General features: G+C 36.6%; 1 protein-coding gene across 2 annotated transcripts in view; it reads left to right on the plus strand.

Annotated features, from left to right (window-relative positions):
• The window catches only part of NRDC (nardilysin convertase), a 102,794-nt gene that overhangs the window by 59,941 nt on the left and 23,422 nt on the right, over positions 1-19,431 (plus strand). For both annotated transcript variants that reach the window (XM_027537272.1, XM_027537270.1), the window contains 4 exons: positions 677-754; positions 2,048-2,168; positions 2,250-2,308; positions 2,814-2,868. In XM_027537272.1, coding sequence (XP_027393073.1) covers positions 677-754; positions 2,048-2,168; positions 2,250-2,308; positions 2,814-2,868 — 313 coding nt within the window. The remainder of the gene's footprint in view (positions 1-676; positions 755-2,047; positions 2,169-2,249; positions 2,309-2,813; positions 2,869-19,431) is intronic.

Genomic DNA, 19,431 nt, shown 5'->3' on the forward strand with positions numbered 1-19,431 from the left:
TGTTAAAATGGTCATATGCATATTTAAAAGTTTATTCCATTTGTTTTAAATTTTGATTAGAAAAATAGTATGCTTACGTAATATTAAGGACAAAGAATATTAAATAAAAAGTAAAACTCTGCATCTCCTTTGTCCTCACAAGTATGCCTAACATTAAAATAATAAATATAAAACATATCTTTTTATGGAAATGGAATTATACTATATATACCATTCTTCCTCTTTTTTGCATTTTCTTATTCTGTTTTCTTAATTAGCAAAGCCTTGTTCATCCTCTGCCTGGTTACTAAAGTAATTCATTGTAGAAATCTTGAGAACTACGAAAAAGTAGAAAAAAGTCATCCATGATTCTGTTTTCCAAAGACTGTACCATTTCTGTATGTTTTGATCCAGTTGCTTTAATGGACTGTGTATTTGTTTTAACCTAATGTTTATTCCAGATATATGAACTTCCAGTAAATTAGCTTTTGTGGGGAACAGTTTATTTTTACAAAGAAGCAAGTGGTTTTGTCTTGCTGCTATCAAATTAATTATAATTTCATATTAATGGAATTTATGTGAAAATAAGTTTATAACCACATTCTCAAATATCAGTCTCAGAAGATTTTCTAAAGTAAGATTAAGGTATTTATACCTTAATATTTTAAAATTTCTGATCTTAACTTTTTTTTTTAAGGGTGAAACCGCTTCATTATATCTCTTGGCTGGTTGGACATGAAGGCAAAGGCAGCATTCTTTCTTACCTTAGAAAAAAGCAAGTATTTAATAAATATTTTCAGTGTAGCAATCTCTGAAAAATAATAGACAACAGTTTTATAGAACCATGAGTCCTGAATTACATAAAAGGTTAGCTCTAATCAAGAATTTGTATTTGAACAATAATAAAGTCAATTTTAAATGCTGTGGATCTCCAGCCTTTCTCACTCCAGAAGGTGGACTTTAATGAAAACTTCATTGGGTGGATAAATTATAGAAATATGTGGGACTGTGAACAGCCGTGTGTTTTAGAAAATAGCCAGAATGTCTCCTAAAGCATTTAAGCACATGTTTAAGTTGCCTAGTCAAATAATAGAAATATAACTTTAGAATCAGGACCAAAACACATTAAAGTAATTCCTTGCTTGACTTTTCCATACACTATTCAAGAATGGAAGGTGGATTTAAAGAAATTTAAAGACTTTAAAACATTGATGTGTACTAAATTATTTAAAGAAAGCTGAGGGGTCAGGGTTACTAGAAAAAGTGAATGAAATTAAATATATTCTTTATATAATGTTATATGATTTTAGATTTATATAACCTTTTAATCTTGCTGTACTTTATTAGGATTTCAAATTTTTCATTCTGCCTTCCTCTTTTCTTATTTTAGACTTTCAGGATTATTCTAGTTAGAAAAAATACAGTCTTACTGATTCTTTCCTACATAACCTGTGCAGTCAGGTTAGCTGATGGTTTCAAAGAGCTTACTTAACATTCTAAGTAGGGATGTATCTGAAGTGTTGTTTAAGGCTTCTTCTGGGAGATCATTCAAAATGAGATGTGAGAAATGCCTCCTAGGGGAATTCCCTGGTGGTCCAGTGGTTAGGACCCCATGCTTTAACTGCCAAGGGCCCTGATTCAGTCCCTGGTTGGGGAACCAAGATCCTGCAAGCTGAGCAGTATGGCCAAAAGAGAGAGAGAGAGAGAGAAATGCTTTCCAGAAAACATGCTTCTAATATTTTGTGCTGCTCTCTTCAACAAAAAATTATTGCAGCTTCATGAAACTGTTAATGTTTTACTATGTTGTAATATTAGGGTTTCCATTGAAGGAGTAAATACAGCTATTATTTCCTTCTGGTCATTTCTGTATGCACTACAATTCCTTGGGAAGCTTTGTACTTTGTAAAAAAATTGTACTTTTAAACTTACTGTTGGAAAGTACTTACTGCTTCAAAGTCTGGGCTTCCCAAATTTTACATAGAAAGCCTACCTATTTTGTTAATTTGAAGCATTTGTGGACTGTCAATCCCAAGATACTGATTGGAATAATTTTTTCTCCTGACTTTAGGTGCTGGGCTCTTGCACTCTTTGGTGGAAATGGTGAGACAGGATTCGAGCAAAATTCTACTTACTCAGTGTTCAGCATTTCTATTACATTGACTGATGAGGGTTATGAACATTTCTATGAGGTAAAGACTTAAAATGGAGGGGTTTTTAAGTTATATAGATATCACTTTATGCAACAGTATAATTAGATGCTTTGTTTTTAGGTTGCTCATACTGTCTTCCAGTATTTAAAAATGCTGCAAAAGCTTGGCCCAGAGAAAAGGTAATATTTATATACATATACTTACTAGAATTAGGCCAGGGGTCAATCCTAGTATGTTTTAGCCTTCAGGCTGCCAATAGACATGGATTAGGCCTACCTTGATGGTGTTCCAGGCATTTCTTGCTTAAACTCCACTTACTAGGGACTCCCCTGGTGGCTCAGATGGCAAAGAATCTGCCTGCAGTGCAGGAGACCCAGGTTCCATCCCAGGTCAGGAAGATCCCCTGGAGAAGGGAATCGCAGCCTACTCCTGTATTCTTGCCTAGAGAACCCTATGGACAGAGGAGCCAGGTAGCCTACAGTCCATGGGGTCGCAAAGAGTCAGACACGACTGAGTGACTAATACTTTTTACTTTTAAGTTTCTGTTACTGGTTCCATACCCTTATTATTCTACATGTGAATGTATGTTAAATATACAGGTTATGTGGGCATTCTGTTTATTTTTAGATGATTCTAATGAGAAGTTTAAATATGTCTTCTAATTATAATTTTGTTCTTTCACAGAATTTTTGAAGAGATTCAGAAAATTGAAGATAATGAATTTCATTACCAAGAACAGGTACTAGAAGTCAAATTCTTTTTAAATATTGTCTGTGACCAAGTTGAAACTGATGTGGACATTGTTCCTCTTTTTGGAAGTGTCCCTGGAGTTTTAATTCTGCCACTCTCTGTCATGTGAGTCTCAAGATGGCCTTGAGGCTATCTGAAAATTAACTCTTGTGTTTTTGAGCATTTATATTGAGTAACAGAGAGACAATTAGGCAGATTGACACAGGTCATTTGTTGTGTGGCAGTCGTTCATTTGTGTAGTCATTTCATCTGTGGATCTTTTTGATCCCTTTGATAAACATTCATGGAGAGCTTATATTTTGGGAATTCAAATATTGTGAATATATTTTACAGGGTAATGTGAAGTGATTACTATTTGTAGTGTTAGAAATAGTGTGTTTTGTGCTTTCAGGGTAAGGAAAGCATTTGTCTTGATTGGAATAGGACAAGGAAGGCTTTATGGGTATAATAAATTTGAATTGAATTCAGTATTAAAAATTAGTTAAGGTTTAGACACATTCTAAGTATTAGGAAGCACATAAGTAAGGAACTCTGGGGTACTGTGAAAAAGGAAATGGTCTTTTCATGTCGATAGCATAAGGTATATGAAAGGATGAAAGGTAATAAGTTTAAAGCAGGGTTTTTAAAAAACCCATTTTGTATCTTGGATCCCTTTGGAATCTCTTTAATCCTTTGGACCCCTCCTCAGAACATTCTCTTATCTCTTCATTTTTTTAAACTCTCAGAAATATCTCCCAAGTAGTACAATGATCACTGGTATATCCCTCATCCTAGGTTTACTGGTTCTTAATATGTTGCCATATTTTCTTTCTCTTTTCTCTCTCATGCCTCTTATTTATGTGTATGTGTATGTATTTTTGGGAGGTTTCATAATTACAGACATCATGATACCTCTTACCATGAATCTGCTACTTAAAAACATATTCTTATATAACCTCACTAAAATTGTGATGCTCAGAAAATTTAACATTGAAACAATACTGTTAAATATTATACAGACCATAGAATTTAAGTATAGTTGTTCTGTATTATTATATGGTAGTTTCAGATGTGCAGCAAAGTGATTCAGTGATATATGTGTATCTATATATTGTATATATCAGATTATTTTCCATTGTAGATTATAAAATATTGAATATAGTTCATTGTGTTATACAGTAAGTCCTTGCTGCTTATCTCTTTTATATATAGTTATTTGTATCTGTATCTATACTCCTAATTTATCCCACCCCCCAACCCCGCCCATCTCTTTTGCCTTTGGTAACTATAAGTTTGTTTTCTATGTTTTCGAATCTGTTTTTGTTTTGTATGTAGATTCACTTGTGTTTAGATTGCACATATAAATGATATACAATATTTGTTCTTCTCTATCTGACTTACTTCACTTAGTATGATACCTTTAGGTCAATCCACAGTGTTGTAGATGGCAGTATTTCATTCTTTTTAATGGCTGTGATATTCCAGTATATGTGTGTGTGTATCACATCTTAAACCAGTCATCTGTTAATGGGCACTTGGGTTGTTTCTGTCTTGGCTATTATAAATGATGTTACTATGAACATTGGGGTGCATTCATCTTTTAAATTGGGGTATTCATCTTTTCCAGATAAATGGCTCAGGAGAGGGATTGCTGGATTATGTGGTAGCTCAATTTTTAAGTTTTAAAGGAACCTCCATCAGTTTCTATAATGGCTGCACCTCTTTACATTCCCAGCAGTAGGGTAGGAGGGTTCCTTTTTATAGAATACTGTTTTTAAATGCATAAGATAAAATGCAGTAGGTTGCAAAGGAATATGGAAATAAAGTACTCAAAATAGTAAGAATTAGTAATATGGGTCTCTATTGATATATTATTAAATAACAAGATCTAATGGCAGATCTAATAATTATTACAACTTTAAGTAGCAGTGAGTGTGCAATTTTGAACTGTATTGTGATTTCTATCGATTGTAGTCCTAGAAGCTGATAATATTACTATGATTTTTTGCCTATATACTCATAAATGAGTAAAAATGCTAAGTTATAGTTTAATGAAAATACGTAATTTCTTCCCAGTCAACTTCATGCTTCCCACTCTCCCTGATTTTGTCCACTGATATCTTGTGGAAGGTATCTGTGGACCCTTGATTAAGAGCCCTAATTTAGAACCAGTTCATAGAACATCTTGAAATCTGCCTTTTTGGATCATCATTGAAAACAATTCCCTGTGTATCTACTACAAGTCAAAAAGACTTAAGTACATGAGGACAAGGTTGTAAAAGCTATAAGCTTCCAGTTGTTGTTGATTCCTCTGCAGTCTGCTCTATATGATTGAAGTCATTTAAAATAGAAATCTTATTCTATGAAAACAGAGAGCTGTTGTGATTTGTATTGGCCATTTGATGGTCCTCTAGACAATCTCTGTATAGATTGATACGCCTATAACCCACAGGTCCTTCTATCAACCTTAGCAGTTGATGGAAAAAAATCTGGTTTTTTTTTGGTGTTCTTGTCAGCTGTTGTGGCAGCATGTGGGCTAGAACTGTGTTAGGGAAAGAGTGGGAGTAAGAATTGTGGGCCTGCCATAAGTAATACCCTTATTTCTTTTTTAGGTATTGGATTTTTAGCATTAGTTGAGTAACATTTTCTTTCTGCTGCTCTAGTTCCTTCTTAGCAAGACATTTCAAGATACCTTTTCTGTAGCTCCCATTTTGTAGCTCATTTTTTTTTACCTTTAGTGCAGTGCTACTGAATGCTTGTCTTAATTTTAAAACATGAATCCAAAAGATTTTAGATCAAACCCTAATCAGAACAAAGAACAAATGTGAATGGTTCATATCTCTGAACTGCTAAATTTTAACTCAAGTAGCTCAGCTTATTTCAGCTTTTATATATTTCTGTTTTACTAACAAAGTTAACCTATCTTCTCTTCAGACATTTTTCTTGTTTTCACCAGTAAAGACAAATAGAAATGCTCTTTCAGACTGTTTAAACCAGTCTTTTATAACTGAGAAATTTAAAAATAATTTTTATTTCACATGGGAACTTGGACTCACGATATATAAATATATATAATGTGTAATACAGTTAGGAGTGTAAAATGGTGCAGTAGCTTTAGAAAACAATGACCTTAAAAAGTTTTGCATAGAGATACCTTACAAGCCAGCAGTTACTGGCTTACAGGTATATACCCAAGAGAATTGAAAATGTATGTCCACATAAATACATGTACACTTATGTTCACAGCAGCATTATTGATTATAAGCAAATTGTAGAAACCAAATGTCCTTCACTGAATGAATGGCTAAACAAAATGTAGAATTTTCATACTGTGGAACATTATTCAGCATAAAAAGGAATTAAGTACTAATTCATTCTACAACATGCATGAACTTTGAAAACATTATGCTAGGTGAAGGAAGCCAGACACCACAGGTCACGTGTTATATGATTCACTTCATATGAAATAACCAGAAAAGGTAAATTGTAGAGCCAGAATACAGACTGATGGTTTTCAGTAGCTAGGGGTTATGAGTAACTGGGAGCAACTGCTTAGTGGATATGGAAGTTTCTGTTTGGACTGATGAAAATATTCTGAATCTAGAACTATCAACAGATATAAATGATGATTATACAACTTTATGAATATACCAAAACCCACTGAGTTATATACTTTATTTTTAGTTATATACCTTAAAAGTAAATTTTATGGTATGTGAATTTTATCTTAAAAAAAAATAAAGGATAGCATTCAAGTGTTTTCTTCTAGTACTTTCTGCACTGCCTTGGCACTAAAGATCTACTTTTAACCAGGGTCCTGTTTTTGCATAGGAAATATTTGAGTCACTCAATTTAGTAACATTCTGATTGTTAACTTATAAAGTTAACTTATAAATAAGTGGCTGGTGAAAATAACTGGTTAAAAATTTCAGAACACAGTGGAGGGAATCATTTTATTTCTTTTTCTTCTCTGATTGCTATAGCTAGGACTTCCAAGACTATGTTTAATAATGGTGATGAAAGTGGATACCCTTGTCTTGTTCCTAATCTTAGGGGGAATGCTTTCAGTTTTTCACCATTGAGAATAATGTTTGCTGTAAGGCTTATCACATATGGCCATTACTTTGTTGAGGTAGGTTCCTTCTATGCCCGTTTTTAGAAGAGTTTTAATCATAAATGGGTGCTGAATTTTGTCAAAGGCTTTTTCTGCATCTGTTGAGATTATCATATGGTTTTTATCTTTTGATTTGTTAATATGGTGTATCACATTGATTGATTTGCATATATTGAAGAATCCTTGCATCTCTGGAATAAACCCAGCTTGATCATGGTGTATGATCTTTTTGATGTGTTGCTGAATCTTATTTGCTAAAATTTTGTTGAGAATTTTTACATCTATGTTCATCAGTGATATTGGCCTGTAGTTTTCTCTTTTTGTGTTGTCTTTGTCTGGTTTTGGAATCCGTGATGGTGGCTTCATAGAATGAGTTGGAAGTGTTCCTTCCTCTCCAATTTTTTGAAAGAGTTTTATTTGTTTATTTATTTTTCTTTTTTTTTTTAATTTTATTTTATTTTTAAACTTTACAATATTGTATTGGTTTTGCCAAATATCGAAATGAATCCACCACAGGTATACATGTGTTCCCCATCCTGAACCCTCCTCCCTCCTCCCTCCCCATACCATCCCTCTGGGTCGTCCCAGTGCACCAGCCCCAAGCATCCAGTATCATGCATCGAACCTAGACTGGTGACTCGTTTCATACATGATAGTATACATGTTTCAATGCCATTCTCCCAAATCTTCCCACCCTCTCCCTCTCCCACAGAGTCCATAAGACTGTTCTATACATCAGTGTCTCTTTTGCTGTCTCGTATACAGGGTTATTGTTACCATCTTTCTAAATTCCATATATATGTGTTAGTATACTGTATTGGTGTTTTTCTTTCTGGCTTACTTCACTCTGTATAATAGGCTCCAGTTTCATCCATCTCATTAGAACTGATTCAAATGAATTCTTTTTAATGGCTAAGTAATACTCCATTGTGTATATGTACCACAGCTTTCTTATCCATTCATCTGCTGATGGACATCTAGGTTGCCTCCATGTCCTGGCTATTATAAATAGTGCTGCGATGAACATTGGGGTACACGTGTCTCTTTCAGTTCTGGTTTCCTCAGTGTGTATGCCCAGCAGTGGGATTGCTGGATCATAAGGCAGTTCTACTTCCAGTTTTTTAAGGAATCTCCACACTGTTCTCCATAGTGGCTGTACTAGTTTGCATTCCCACCAACAGTGTAAGAGGGTTCCCTTCTCTCCACACCCTCTCCAGCATTTATTGCTTGTGGATCGCAGCCATTCTGACTGGCGTGAAATGGTACCTCATAGTGGTTTTGATTTGCATTTCTCTGATAATGAGTGATGTTGAGCATCTTTGAAAGAGTTTTAGAAGGATAGGCCTTAGGTCTCTCTAATTGCTTGATAGAATTCTCCTGTGAAGCCATCTGGTCCTGGGCTTTTGTCTTTTGGGAGATTTTTGATTACAGCTTCAATTTCAGTGCCTGTAATTGTGTTGTTCATAATTTCTATTTCTTCCTGTTTCAGTCTTGGAAGAAGACTGTCCATTTCTTCCAGGTTATCCATTTTCTTGCCATATAGTTGTTCATAATACTCTCTTATAATCCTTTGTATTTCTGATTGTCTGTTTTAACCTCTTCTTTTTCATTTCTAATTTTGTTGATCTGATTCTTCTCTCTTTTTCTTGATGAGTCTTGCTAAAGGAGTGTCAATTTTGTTTATCGTCTCAAAGAACCAGCTTTTAGTTTTATTAATCTTTACTATTGTTTCTTTAATTTCTTTTTTCATTTATTTCTGCTCAGATCCTTATGATTCCTTTCCTTCTACTAATTTTGGGTTTTTTTTTTGTTGTTGTTCTTTTCAAGTTGTTTTAGGTGTAAAGTTAGATTGTCTATTTGATGTTTTTCTTGTTTCTTGAGGTAGGATTGTACTGCTATAAACTTCCCCCTTAGAACTGCTTTTGCTGTATCCCATAGGTTTTGAGTTGTCGTGTTTTTATTGTCAATTGTTTCTAGAAATTTTTTGATTTCCCTTTTGATTTTTTTCAATAATCTGTTGATTATTTAGTCTCTTTAGGTTATTAATCCTGTTGTTTAATCTCCACGTGTTTGTGTTTTTTCTTGTAATTGATTTCTAGTCTTATAGCGTTGTGGTTGGAGATGATGCTTGATAAAATTTCAGATTTCTTAAATTTACTGAGGTTTGATTTGTGACCCAGGAGAATGTTCCATGTGCACTTGAGAAGAAGGTATATTCTTCTGCATTTGGATGGAATGTCCTGAAGATATCAATGAGACCTATCTCATCTAATGTATCATTTAAGACTTGTGTTTCCTTATTAATTTTCTGTTTTGATGATCTGTCCATTGGTGTGAGTGGGGTGTTAAAGTCTCCTATTATTGTGTTACTGTCAATTTCTCCTTTTATGTCTGTTAGTGTTTGTCTTGTGTATTGAGGTGCTCTTGTGTTGGGTACATAGATATTTACAGCTGTTATGTCTTCCTCTTGGATTAATCCCTTGATCATTATGTAGTGTCCTTCCTTATCTCTTGTAATCTTCTTTATTTTAAGGTCTGTTTTGCCTGATATGAGAATTGCTACTCCAGTTTTCTTTTGCTTCCCATTTGCATGGAATACATTTTTCCATCCTCTCACTTTCAGTCTATATGTGTCTTTATGTGTGAAGTGGGTTTCTTCAGACAGCATATATATAGGTCTTGTTTTTGTATCCATTCAGCCAGTCTGTGTCTTTTGGTTGGAGCATTTAATCCATTTACATTTAAAGTAATTATTGATAAATGTTCCTATTGCCATTTTTTAAATTTTGGGGGTTTATTTTGTAGATCTTTTTCTTCTCTTGTATTTCTTGACTATGTAAGTCCTTTTAACATTGTTGTAAAGCTGATTTGGTGGTACTGAATTCTCTTAACTTTTGCTTTTCTGAAAAGCTTTTTATTTCTCCATCAATTTTGAATGAGATCCTTGCTGGGTACAGTAATCTTGGTTGTAGATTTTTCCCTTTCAGTACTTTAAATATGTCCTGCCATTCCCTTCTGGCCTGCTGAGTTTCTGCTGAAAGAACAGTTGTTAAACATATGGGGTTTCCCTTGTATGTTACTTGTTGCTTTTTTCTTGCTGATTTTAATATTCTTTCTTTGTGTTTTAGTCCTTGTTAGTTTGATTAGTATGTGTCTTGGCATGTTTCTCCTTGGGTTTATCCTGTATGGGACTCTGCGCCTCTTGGACTTGATTGACTATTTCCTTTTCCATGTTGCAGAAATTTTCAACAATAATCTCTTCAAAAATTTTCTCATACCCTTTCTTTTTCTCTTCTTCTTCTGGGACCTCTATAATTCGAATGTTGGTGCGTTTGATATTGTCCCAGAGGTCTCTGGGATTATCCTTAGTTCTTTTCATTCTTTTTACTTTATTCTGCTCTTCAGAAGTTACTTCCACCATTTTATCTTCCAGCTCACTGATTTGTTCTTCTGTTTCAAATATTTTGCTATTGATTCCTTGTAGAATATTTTTAATTTCAATAATTATGTTGTTTGTCTCTATGTTTATTTTTTAATTCTTCTGGGTCTTTGTTAATTGATTTTTACATTTTCTCCGTTCTGTTTTCAAGGTTTTTGATCATCTCTACTGTCATTATTCAGAATTCTTTTTCAGGTAGTTTGCCTATTCCCTCTTGATTTATTTGGACTTCTGTGTTTCTAGTTTGTTCCTTCATTTGTGTAGTATTTCTCTGCCTTTTCATTATTATTATTATTTTTTAACTTATTGTGTTTCAGGTCTCCTTTTCCCAGGCTTCAGGGTTAAATTCTTTCTTCCTTTTGGTTTCTGCCCTCCTAAGGTTGGTCCAGGGATTTGTGTAAGCTTCATATTGGGTGAGAATTGTGCTGAGTTTCCCCCCTCCCCCACCCCCATGGGCAAGGCTGAGTGAGGTGGTAATCCTGGCTGCTGCTGATTGGGTTTATATTTTTGTTTTGTTTGTTGTTTAGATGAGGCATCCTGTACAGGGTGCTACTTGTGGTTGGCTGATGCTGGGTTTTGTATTTAGCTGGTTTCCTTTGTGTGAGTTCTCACTAATTGATATTCCCTAGGGTTAATTCTCTGGTAGCCTAGGGTCTTGGAGTCAGTGCTCCCACTCCAAAGGCTCAGGACTTGATCTCTTCATCTAGGACTGATGAGATGAAAATGACCTCTTTGTTTTTCAGACCTCCTGTTGTAGTTATTTCCAAAATCTGATCGACTACATTTTCAGTTTCTCTGTATCCCGCATGCCTCAGGAGCCACAGTTCGTCTATCAAGGGAGTAATTTTAAATAGTAATAGCACTTGAAGGTGTGGGAGCTAAGTGAAATAGGCAAAGGAGATGAAGACATGCAGACTTTCAGCTATAAAGTACATAAGTCATGGGGATGTAATGTACAGCATAGGGAATATAGTCAGTAACGTTATAGTAACTTTGTAGGGTGACAGATGGTAACTAGACTTACTCTGGTGATCATTTTGTAGTATATGAAAATATGGACTCGCTATGTCAGACTCCTGAAACTAATATTATATATCAGTTATACTTCAGGGGAAAAAAAGTACCTTAACTTAAACACACACACACACACACACACACACATATTATTAGTACTTATCAACATATGATTCAGGAGAGGCAAAAAAGGCTAACAATACTTTTTTCCCCATACTTTTTCCATATTCTATTTTAATGCAATAATGTAGTAGTTAGCATATACCTATGATTTCTGATTTGATACATTCATGTCTCATTTCTCCTCCATGAATGTTGCAAGCTTTATTTCTCTTTCTGTCTTCTGTTCCATGAGAGAACAACCAGATTGTCTATGAAAGGACTGGGCAGTGTAGTATTTTCACTGTTGTGTTAAGAGGCCTGAGCTGTAGTGTTTATTCTGCCTGTCACTTATTGTGTGCTCTGGAGCAAGTCACCTAATTAATCTGAGTAATTTCCTCATTGTAAAATGTAGGAATAGAGCCACTTGGTATCTAAAGGACATGTCACTTTTTAAGATTCCATGCATTTGGGTGCTCAGAAAATACTTGAATTGGTTGATTTCCTCTGCAAAAGTATTTCCATTTCATAGGTTGTAGAACTTTTAGTCATTAGTTCAGTTTTATGTATACATTTTTTTAATTAAAAAAATTTTTTTTTCAAATTCTTTTTTGTTGTTGTTATTCTTTTTTTAAAATTTATTTTAATTGGAGGCTAATTACTTTACAATATTGTGATGGTTTTTGCCATACATTCACGAGAGTCAGCCATGGGTGTACATGTGTTCCCCATCCCCAACTTTCCCTCCCACCCTCCTCCCCATCCCATCCCTCAGGGTCATCCCAGTCCACCAGCCCTGAGCACCCTGTCTCATGCATCGAACCTGGACTGGCGATCTATTTCACATATAATAATATACATGTTTCAACCTATTCTCTCAAATCATCCCACCCTCGTCTTCTCCCACAGAGTCCAAAAGTCTGTTCTTTACATCTGTGTCTCTTTTGCTGTCTTACATATAGGGTCATCATTACCATCTTTCTAAATTCCGTATATGCATTAGTATACTATACTGGTGCTTTTCTTTCTGACGTACTTCGCTCTGTATAATAGGCTCCAGTTTCATCCACCTCATTAGAACTGATTCAAATGCATTCTTTATAATAGCTGAGTAATATTCCATTGATTTAGGTCATACCTGAATGGTCTAGTGGTTTTCCCTACTTTCTTCATTTAAGTCTGAATTTGGTAATAAGGAGTTCATGATCTGAGCCACAGTCAGCTCCCAGTCTTGTTTTTTGTTGACTGTATAGAGCTCCATCTTTGGCTGCAAAGAATATAATCAGTCTGATTCCGGCGTTGACCATCTGGTGATGTCCATGTGTAGTCTTCTCTTGTGTTGTTGGAAGAGGGTGTTGGCTATGACCAGTGCATTTTCTTGGCAAAACTCTATTAGTCTTTGCCCTGCTTCATTCCATATTCCAAGGCCAAATTTGCCTGTTACTCCAGGTGTTTCTTAACTTCCTACTTTTGCATTCCAGTCCCCTATAATGAAAAGGACATCTTTTTTGGGTGTTAGTTCTAAAAGGTCGTGTAGGTCTTCATAGAACCGTTCAACTTCAGCTTCTTCAGCGTTACTGGTTGGGGCATAGAATTGGATTACTGTGATATTGAATGGTTTGCCTTGGAAACGAACAGAGATCATTCTGTCGTTTTGCATCCAAGTACTGCATTTCAGACTCTTTTGTTATCCATGATGGCTACTCCATTTCTTCTGAGGGATTCCTGCCTGCAGTAATAGATATAATGGTCATCTGAGTTAAATTCACCCATTCCAGTCCATTTGAGTTCGCTGATTCCTAGAATGTCAGCATTCACTCTTGCCATCTCTTGTCTGACCATTTCCAATTTGCCTTGATTCATGGACCTGACATTCCAGGTTCCTGTGCAATATTGCTCTTTACAGCATCAGACCTTGATTCTATCACCAGTCACATCCACAGCTGGGTATTGTTTTTGCTTTGGCTCCATCCCTTCATTCTTTCTGGAGTTATTTCTCCACTGATCTCCAGTAGCATATTGGGCACCTACTGACCTGGGGAGTTCCTCTTTCATTATCCTATCATTTTGCCTTTTCATACTGTTCATGGGGTTCTCAAGGCAAGAATACTGAAGTGGTTTGCCATTCCCTTCTCCAGTGGACCACATTCTGTCAGATCCCTCCACCATGACCTGCTTGTCTTGAGTTGCCCCACAGGCGTGGCTTAGTTTCATTGATTTAGACAAGGCTGTGGTCCTAGTGTGATTAGATGGACTAGTTTCCTGTGAGTATGGTTTCAGTGTGTCTGCCCTCTGATGCCCTCTTGCAACACCTACCATCTTATTTGGGTTTCTCTTACCTTGGGCGTGGGGTATCTCTTCATGGCTGCTCCAGCAAAGTGTAGCAGCTGCTCCTTACCTTCAACGAGGGGTATCTCCTCACCGTCGCCCTTCCTGACCTTCAAAGTGGGATAGCTTATGATTATACAGTGGAAGTGAGAAATAGATTTAAGGGCCTAGATATGATAGATAGAGTGCCTGATGAACTATGGAATGAGGTTCGTGACATTGTACAGGAGACAGGGTGCAAGACCATCCCCATGGAAAAGAAATGCAAAAAAGCAAAATGGCTGTCTGGGGAGGCCTTACAAATAGCTGTGAAAAGAAGAGAAGCGAAAAGCAAAGGAGAAAAGGAAGGATATAAGCATCTGAATGCAGAGTTCCAAAGAATAGCAAGAAGAGATAAGAAAGCCTTCCTCAGTGATCAATGCAAAGAAATAGAGGAAAACAACAGAATGGGCAAGACTAGAGATCTCTTTAAGAAAATAGGAGATACCAAGGGAACATTTCATGCAAAGATGGGCTCAATAAAGGACAGAAATGGTATGGACCTAACAGAAGCAGAAGATATTAAGAAGAGGTGGCAAGATGCACAGAAGAACTGTACAAAAAAGATCTTCACGACCCAGGTAATCACAATGATGTGATCACTGACCTAGAGCCAGACATCCTGGAATGTGAAGTGAAGTGGGCCTTAGGAAGCATCACTACAAACAAAGCTAGTGGAGGTGATGGCATTCCAGTTGAGCTATTTCAAATCCTGAAAGATGATGCTGTGAAAATGCTGCACTCAATATGCCAGCAAATTTGGAAACCTCAGCAGTGGCCACAGGACTGGAAAAGGTCAGTTTTCATTCCAATCCCAAAGAAAGGCAGTGTGCCAGAGAATGCTCAAACTACCGCACAATTGCACTCATCTCACACTCTAGTAAAGTAATGCTCAAAATTCTCCAGGCCAGACTTCATCAGTACGTGAACTGTGAACTTCCTGATGTTCAAGCTGGTTTTAGAAAAGGCAGAGGAACCAGAGATCAAATTGCCAACATCCGCTGGATCATGGAAAAAGCAAGAGAGTTCCAGACAAACATCTATTTCTGCTTTACTGACTATGCCAAAGCCTTTGACTGTGTGGATCACAATAAACTGTGGAAAATTCTGAAAGAGATGGAAATACCAGACCACCTGACCTGCCTCTTGAGAAATCTGTATGCAGGTCAGGAAGCAACAGTTAGAACTGGACATGAAACAACAGACTGGTTCCAAATAGGAAAAGGACTATGTCAAGGCTGTATATTGTCACCCTGCTTATTTAACTTCTATGCACAGTACATCATGAGAAATGCTAGGCTAGATGAAGCACAAGCTGGAATCAAGATTGCCGGGAGAAATCTCAATAACCTCAGATATGCAGATGACACCACCCTTATGGCAGAAAGTGAAGAGGAACTAAAAAGCTTCTTGATGAAAGTGAAAGAGGAGAGTGAAAAAGTTGCCTTAAAGCTCAGCATTCAGAAAACGAAGATCATGGCATCTGGTCCCATCACTTCATGGGAAATAGATGCAGAAACAGTGGAAACAGTGGCAGACTTTATTTTTTGGGGCTCCAAAATCACTACAGATGGTGACTGCAGCCATGAAATTAAAAGATGCTTACTCCTTGGAAGGAAAGTTATGTCCAACCTAGATAGCATATTCAAAAGCAGAGACATTACTTTGCCAACAAAGGTCTGTTTAGTCAAGGCTATGGTTTTTCCTGTGGTCAGGTATGGATGTGAGAGTTGGACTGTGAAGAAAGCTGAATGCCGAAGAATTGATGCTTTTGAACTGTGGTGTTGGAGAAGGCTCTTGAGAGTCCCTTGGACTGCAAGGAGATCCAACCAGTCCATTCTGAAGGAGATCAGCCCTGGATTTCTTTGGAAGGACTGATGCTAAAGCTGAAACCCCAGTACTTTGGCCACCTCATGCAAAGAGTTGACTCATTGGAAAAGACTCTGATGTTGGGAGGGATTGGGGGCAGGAGGAGAAGGGGACGACAGAGGATGAGATGGCTGGATGGCATCACTGACTCGATGGACGTGAGTCTGAGTGAACTCCGGGAGTTGGTGATGGACAGGGAGGCCTGGCGTGCTGCGATTCATGGGGTAGCAAAGAGTCGGACACGACTGAGTGACTGAACTGAACTGGATATTCCATTGTGTATATGTACCACAGCTTTCTTATCCATTTGTCTGCCAATGGGCATTAAGTTGCTTTCATGTCCTGGCTATTGTAAACAGTGCTGCAATGAACGTTGGCGTACATGTGTCTCTTTCAGTTCTCGGTTCCTCCATGTGTATACCCAGGAGTGGGATTGCTGGGTTGTATGGCAGTTCTGTTTCCAGTTTTTTAAGGAATCTCTACAGTGTTGTCCATAGTGGCTGTACTAGTTTGCGTTCCCACCAACAGTGTAAGAGGGTTCCTTTTTCTCTGCACCGTCTCCAGCATTTATTGTTTATAGACTTGGATAGCAGCCATTCTGACAGGTGTGAGATGGTACCTCATTGTGGTTTTGATTTGCATTTCTCTGATAATGAGTGATGTTGATCATCTTTTCATGTGTTTGTTAGCCATCTGTATGTCTTCTTTGGAGAAATGTCCATTTAGTTCTTTGGCCCACTTTTTGACTGGGTCACTTATTTTTCTGGCATTGAGCTGCTTGTATATTTTTGAGATTAATTCTTTGTCAGTTGCTTCATTTGCTATTATTATTCTCCCATTCTGAAGGCTGTGTTTTCATTTTGCTTATAGTTTCCTTCGTTGTGCAAAAGCTTTTAAGTTTAATTAGGTCCCATTTGTTTATTTTTGCTTTATTTCCATTACTCTGGGAGGGTGGGTCATGGAGGATCCTGCTATGATTTACATCAGAGAGTGTTTTTCCTATGTTTTCCTCTAGGAGTTTTATAGTTTCTGGTCTTACATTTAGATCTTTAATCCATTTTGAGTTTATTTTTGTGTATGGTGTTAGAGTGTCCTGCTGTTGCTGCTAAGTCGCTTCAGTTGTGTCCGACCCTGTGCGACCCCATAGACGGCAGCCTACCAGGCTCCTCCGTCCTTGGGATTCTCCAGGCAAGAACACCACGGAGTGTGTTGCCATTTCCTTCTCCAATGCATGAAGGTGAAAAGTGAAAGTGAAGTCGTTCAGTCGTGTCCGATTCTTAGTGACTTCATGGACTGCAGCCTACCAGGCTTCTCTGTCCATGGGATTTTCCAGGCAAGAGTACTGGAGTGGGGTGCCATTGCCTTCTCCGGGAAAGTGTCCTAGTTTCATTCTTTTACAAGCAGCTGACCAGTTTTCCCAGCACCACTTGTTAAAGAGATTGTCTTTTCTCCATTGTATATAGTCTTGCCTCCTTTGTCAAAGATAAGGTGTCTGTAGGTGTGTGGATTTATCTCTGGGCTTTGTATTTTGTTCCATTGATCTATGTTTCTGTCTTTGTGCCAGTACCATACTGTCTTGATGACTGTGGCTTTGTAGTATAGCCTGAAGTCAGGCAGGTTGATTCCTTCAGTTCCATTCTTCTTTCTCAAGATTGCTTTGGCTATTTGAGGTTTTTTTGTATTTCCATACAAATTGTGAAATTATTTGTTCTAGTTCTCTGAAAAATACCATTGGTAGCTTGATAGGGATTGCGTTGAATCTATAGATTGCTTTGGGTAGTATACTCATTTTCACTGTATTGATTCTTCTGATCCATGAACGTGGTATATTTCTTCATCTATTTGTGTCATCTTATTCCTTTCACCATTGTTTTATAGTTTTCTATATATAGATCTTTTGTTTCTTTAGGTAGATTTATTCCTAAGTATTTTATTCTTTTCGTTGCAATGGTGAATGGAATTGTTTCCTTAATTTCTCTTTCTGTTTTCTTATTGTTAGTGTATAGGAATGCAAGGGATTTCTATGTATTAATTTTACATCCTGCAACTTTACTATATTCATTGATTAGCTCTGGTAATTTTCTGGTGGAGTCTTTAGGATTTTCTATGTAGAAGATCATGTCATCTGCAAACAATGAGAGTTTTACTTCTTCTTTTCCAATCTGGATTCCTTTTATTTCTTTTTCTGCTCTGATTGCTGTGGCTAAAACTTCCAAAACTATGTTGAATAATAGTGGTAAGACTGGCACCCTTGTCTTATTCCTGTTTTTAGCAGAAATGCTTTCAATTTTTCACCATTGAGGATAATGTTTGCTGTGGGTTAATCATATATGGCTTTTATTATGTTGAGGTATGTTCCTTCTATTCCTGCTTTCTGGAGGGTTTTTGTCATAAATGGATGTTGAATTTTGTCAAAGGCTTTCTCTACATCTATTGAGATAATCATGCGGTTTTTATCTTTAAATTTGTTGATGTGGGGTATCACATTGATTGATTTGCAAATATTGGAGAATCGTTGCATCCCTGGGATAAAGCCCACTTGGTCATGATGTATGATCTTTTTAATATGTTGTTGGATTCTTTTTACTAGAATTTTGTTAAGGATTTTTGCATCTATGTTCATCAGTGATATTGGCCTATAGTTTTCTTTTTTTGTGGCATCTTTGTCTGGTTTTGGTATTAGGGTGATGGTGGCCTCATAGAATGAGTTTGGCAGTTTACCTTCCTTTGCAATTTTCTGGAAGAGTTTGAGTAGGATAGGTGTTAACTCTTTTCTAAATTTTTGGTAGAATTCAGCTGTGAAGCCATCTGGTCCTGGGCTTTTGTTTGTTGGAAGACTTCTAATTACAGTTTCAATTTCTGTGCTTGTGATGGGTCTGTTAAGATTTTCTATTTCTTCCTGGTTCAGTTTTGGAAAGTTATACTTTTCTAAGAAGTTGTTTCTTCCAAGTTGTCCATTTTTTTTGGCATATAGTTGCTGATAGTAGTCTCTTAGGATCCTTTGTATTTCTGTGTTGTCTGTTGTGATTTCTCCATTTTCATTTCTAATTTTGTTGATTTGATTCTTCTCCCTTTTTTTCTTCATGAGTCTGGCTAATGGTTTGTCTCTTTTATTTATCTTCTCAAAAAACCAGCTTTTAGCTTTGTTGATTTTGGCTATGGTCTCCTTTGTTTCTTTTGTATTTATTTCTGCCCTAATTTTTATGATTTCTTTCCTTCTAGTAACACTGGGATGCTTCATTTCTTCTTTTTCTAGTTGCTTTAGGTGCAGAGTTAGGTTATTTACTTGATTTCTCTCCTGTTTCTTGAGGTAGGCTTGTATTGCTATGAACCTTCCCCTTAGCACTGCTTTTACTGAATCCCATAGGTTTTGGGTTGTTGTGTTTTCATTTACATTTGTTTCTATGCATGGTTTGATTTCTTCTGTGATTTGTTGGTTATTCAGAAGTGTGTTGTTTAGCATTCATATGTTTGTATTTTTAATAGTTTTTTCCTGTAGTTGACATCTAATCTTACTGCATTGTTATCAGAAAAGATGCTTGAGATGATTTCAGTTTTTTTGAATTTACCAAGGCTAGATTTATGGCCTGGGTGGTGATCTGTCCTGGAGAAGTTCTATGTACACTTGAGAAAAAGGTGAAATTCATTGTTTTAGGGTGAGATGTCCTACA

This window comes from Bos indicus x Bos taurus, chromosome 3 (assembly GCF_003369695.1).
Source record: "Bos indicus x Bos taurus breed Angus x Brahman F1 hybrid chromosome 3, Bos_hybrid_MaternalHap_v2.0, whole genome shotgun sequence".
Lineage (NCBI taxonomy): Eukaryota > Metazoa > Chordata > Mammalia > Artiodactyla > Bovidae > Bos > Bos indicus x Bos taurus.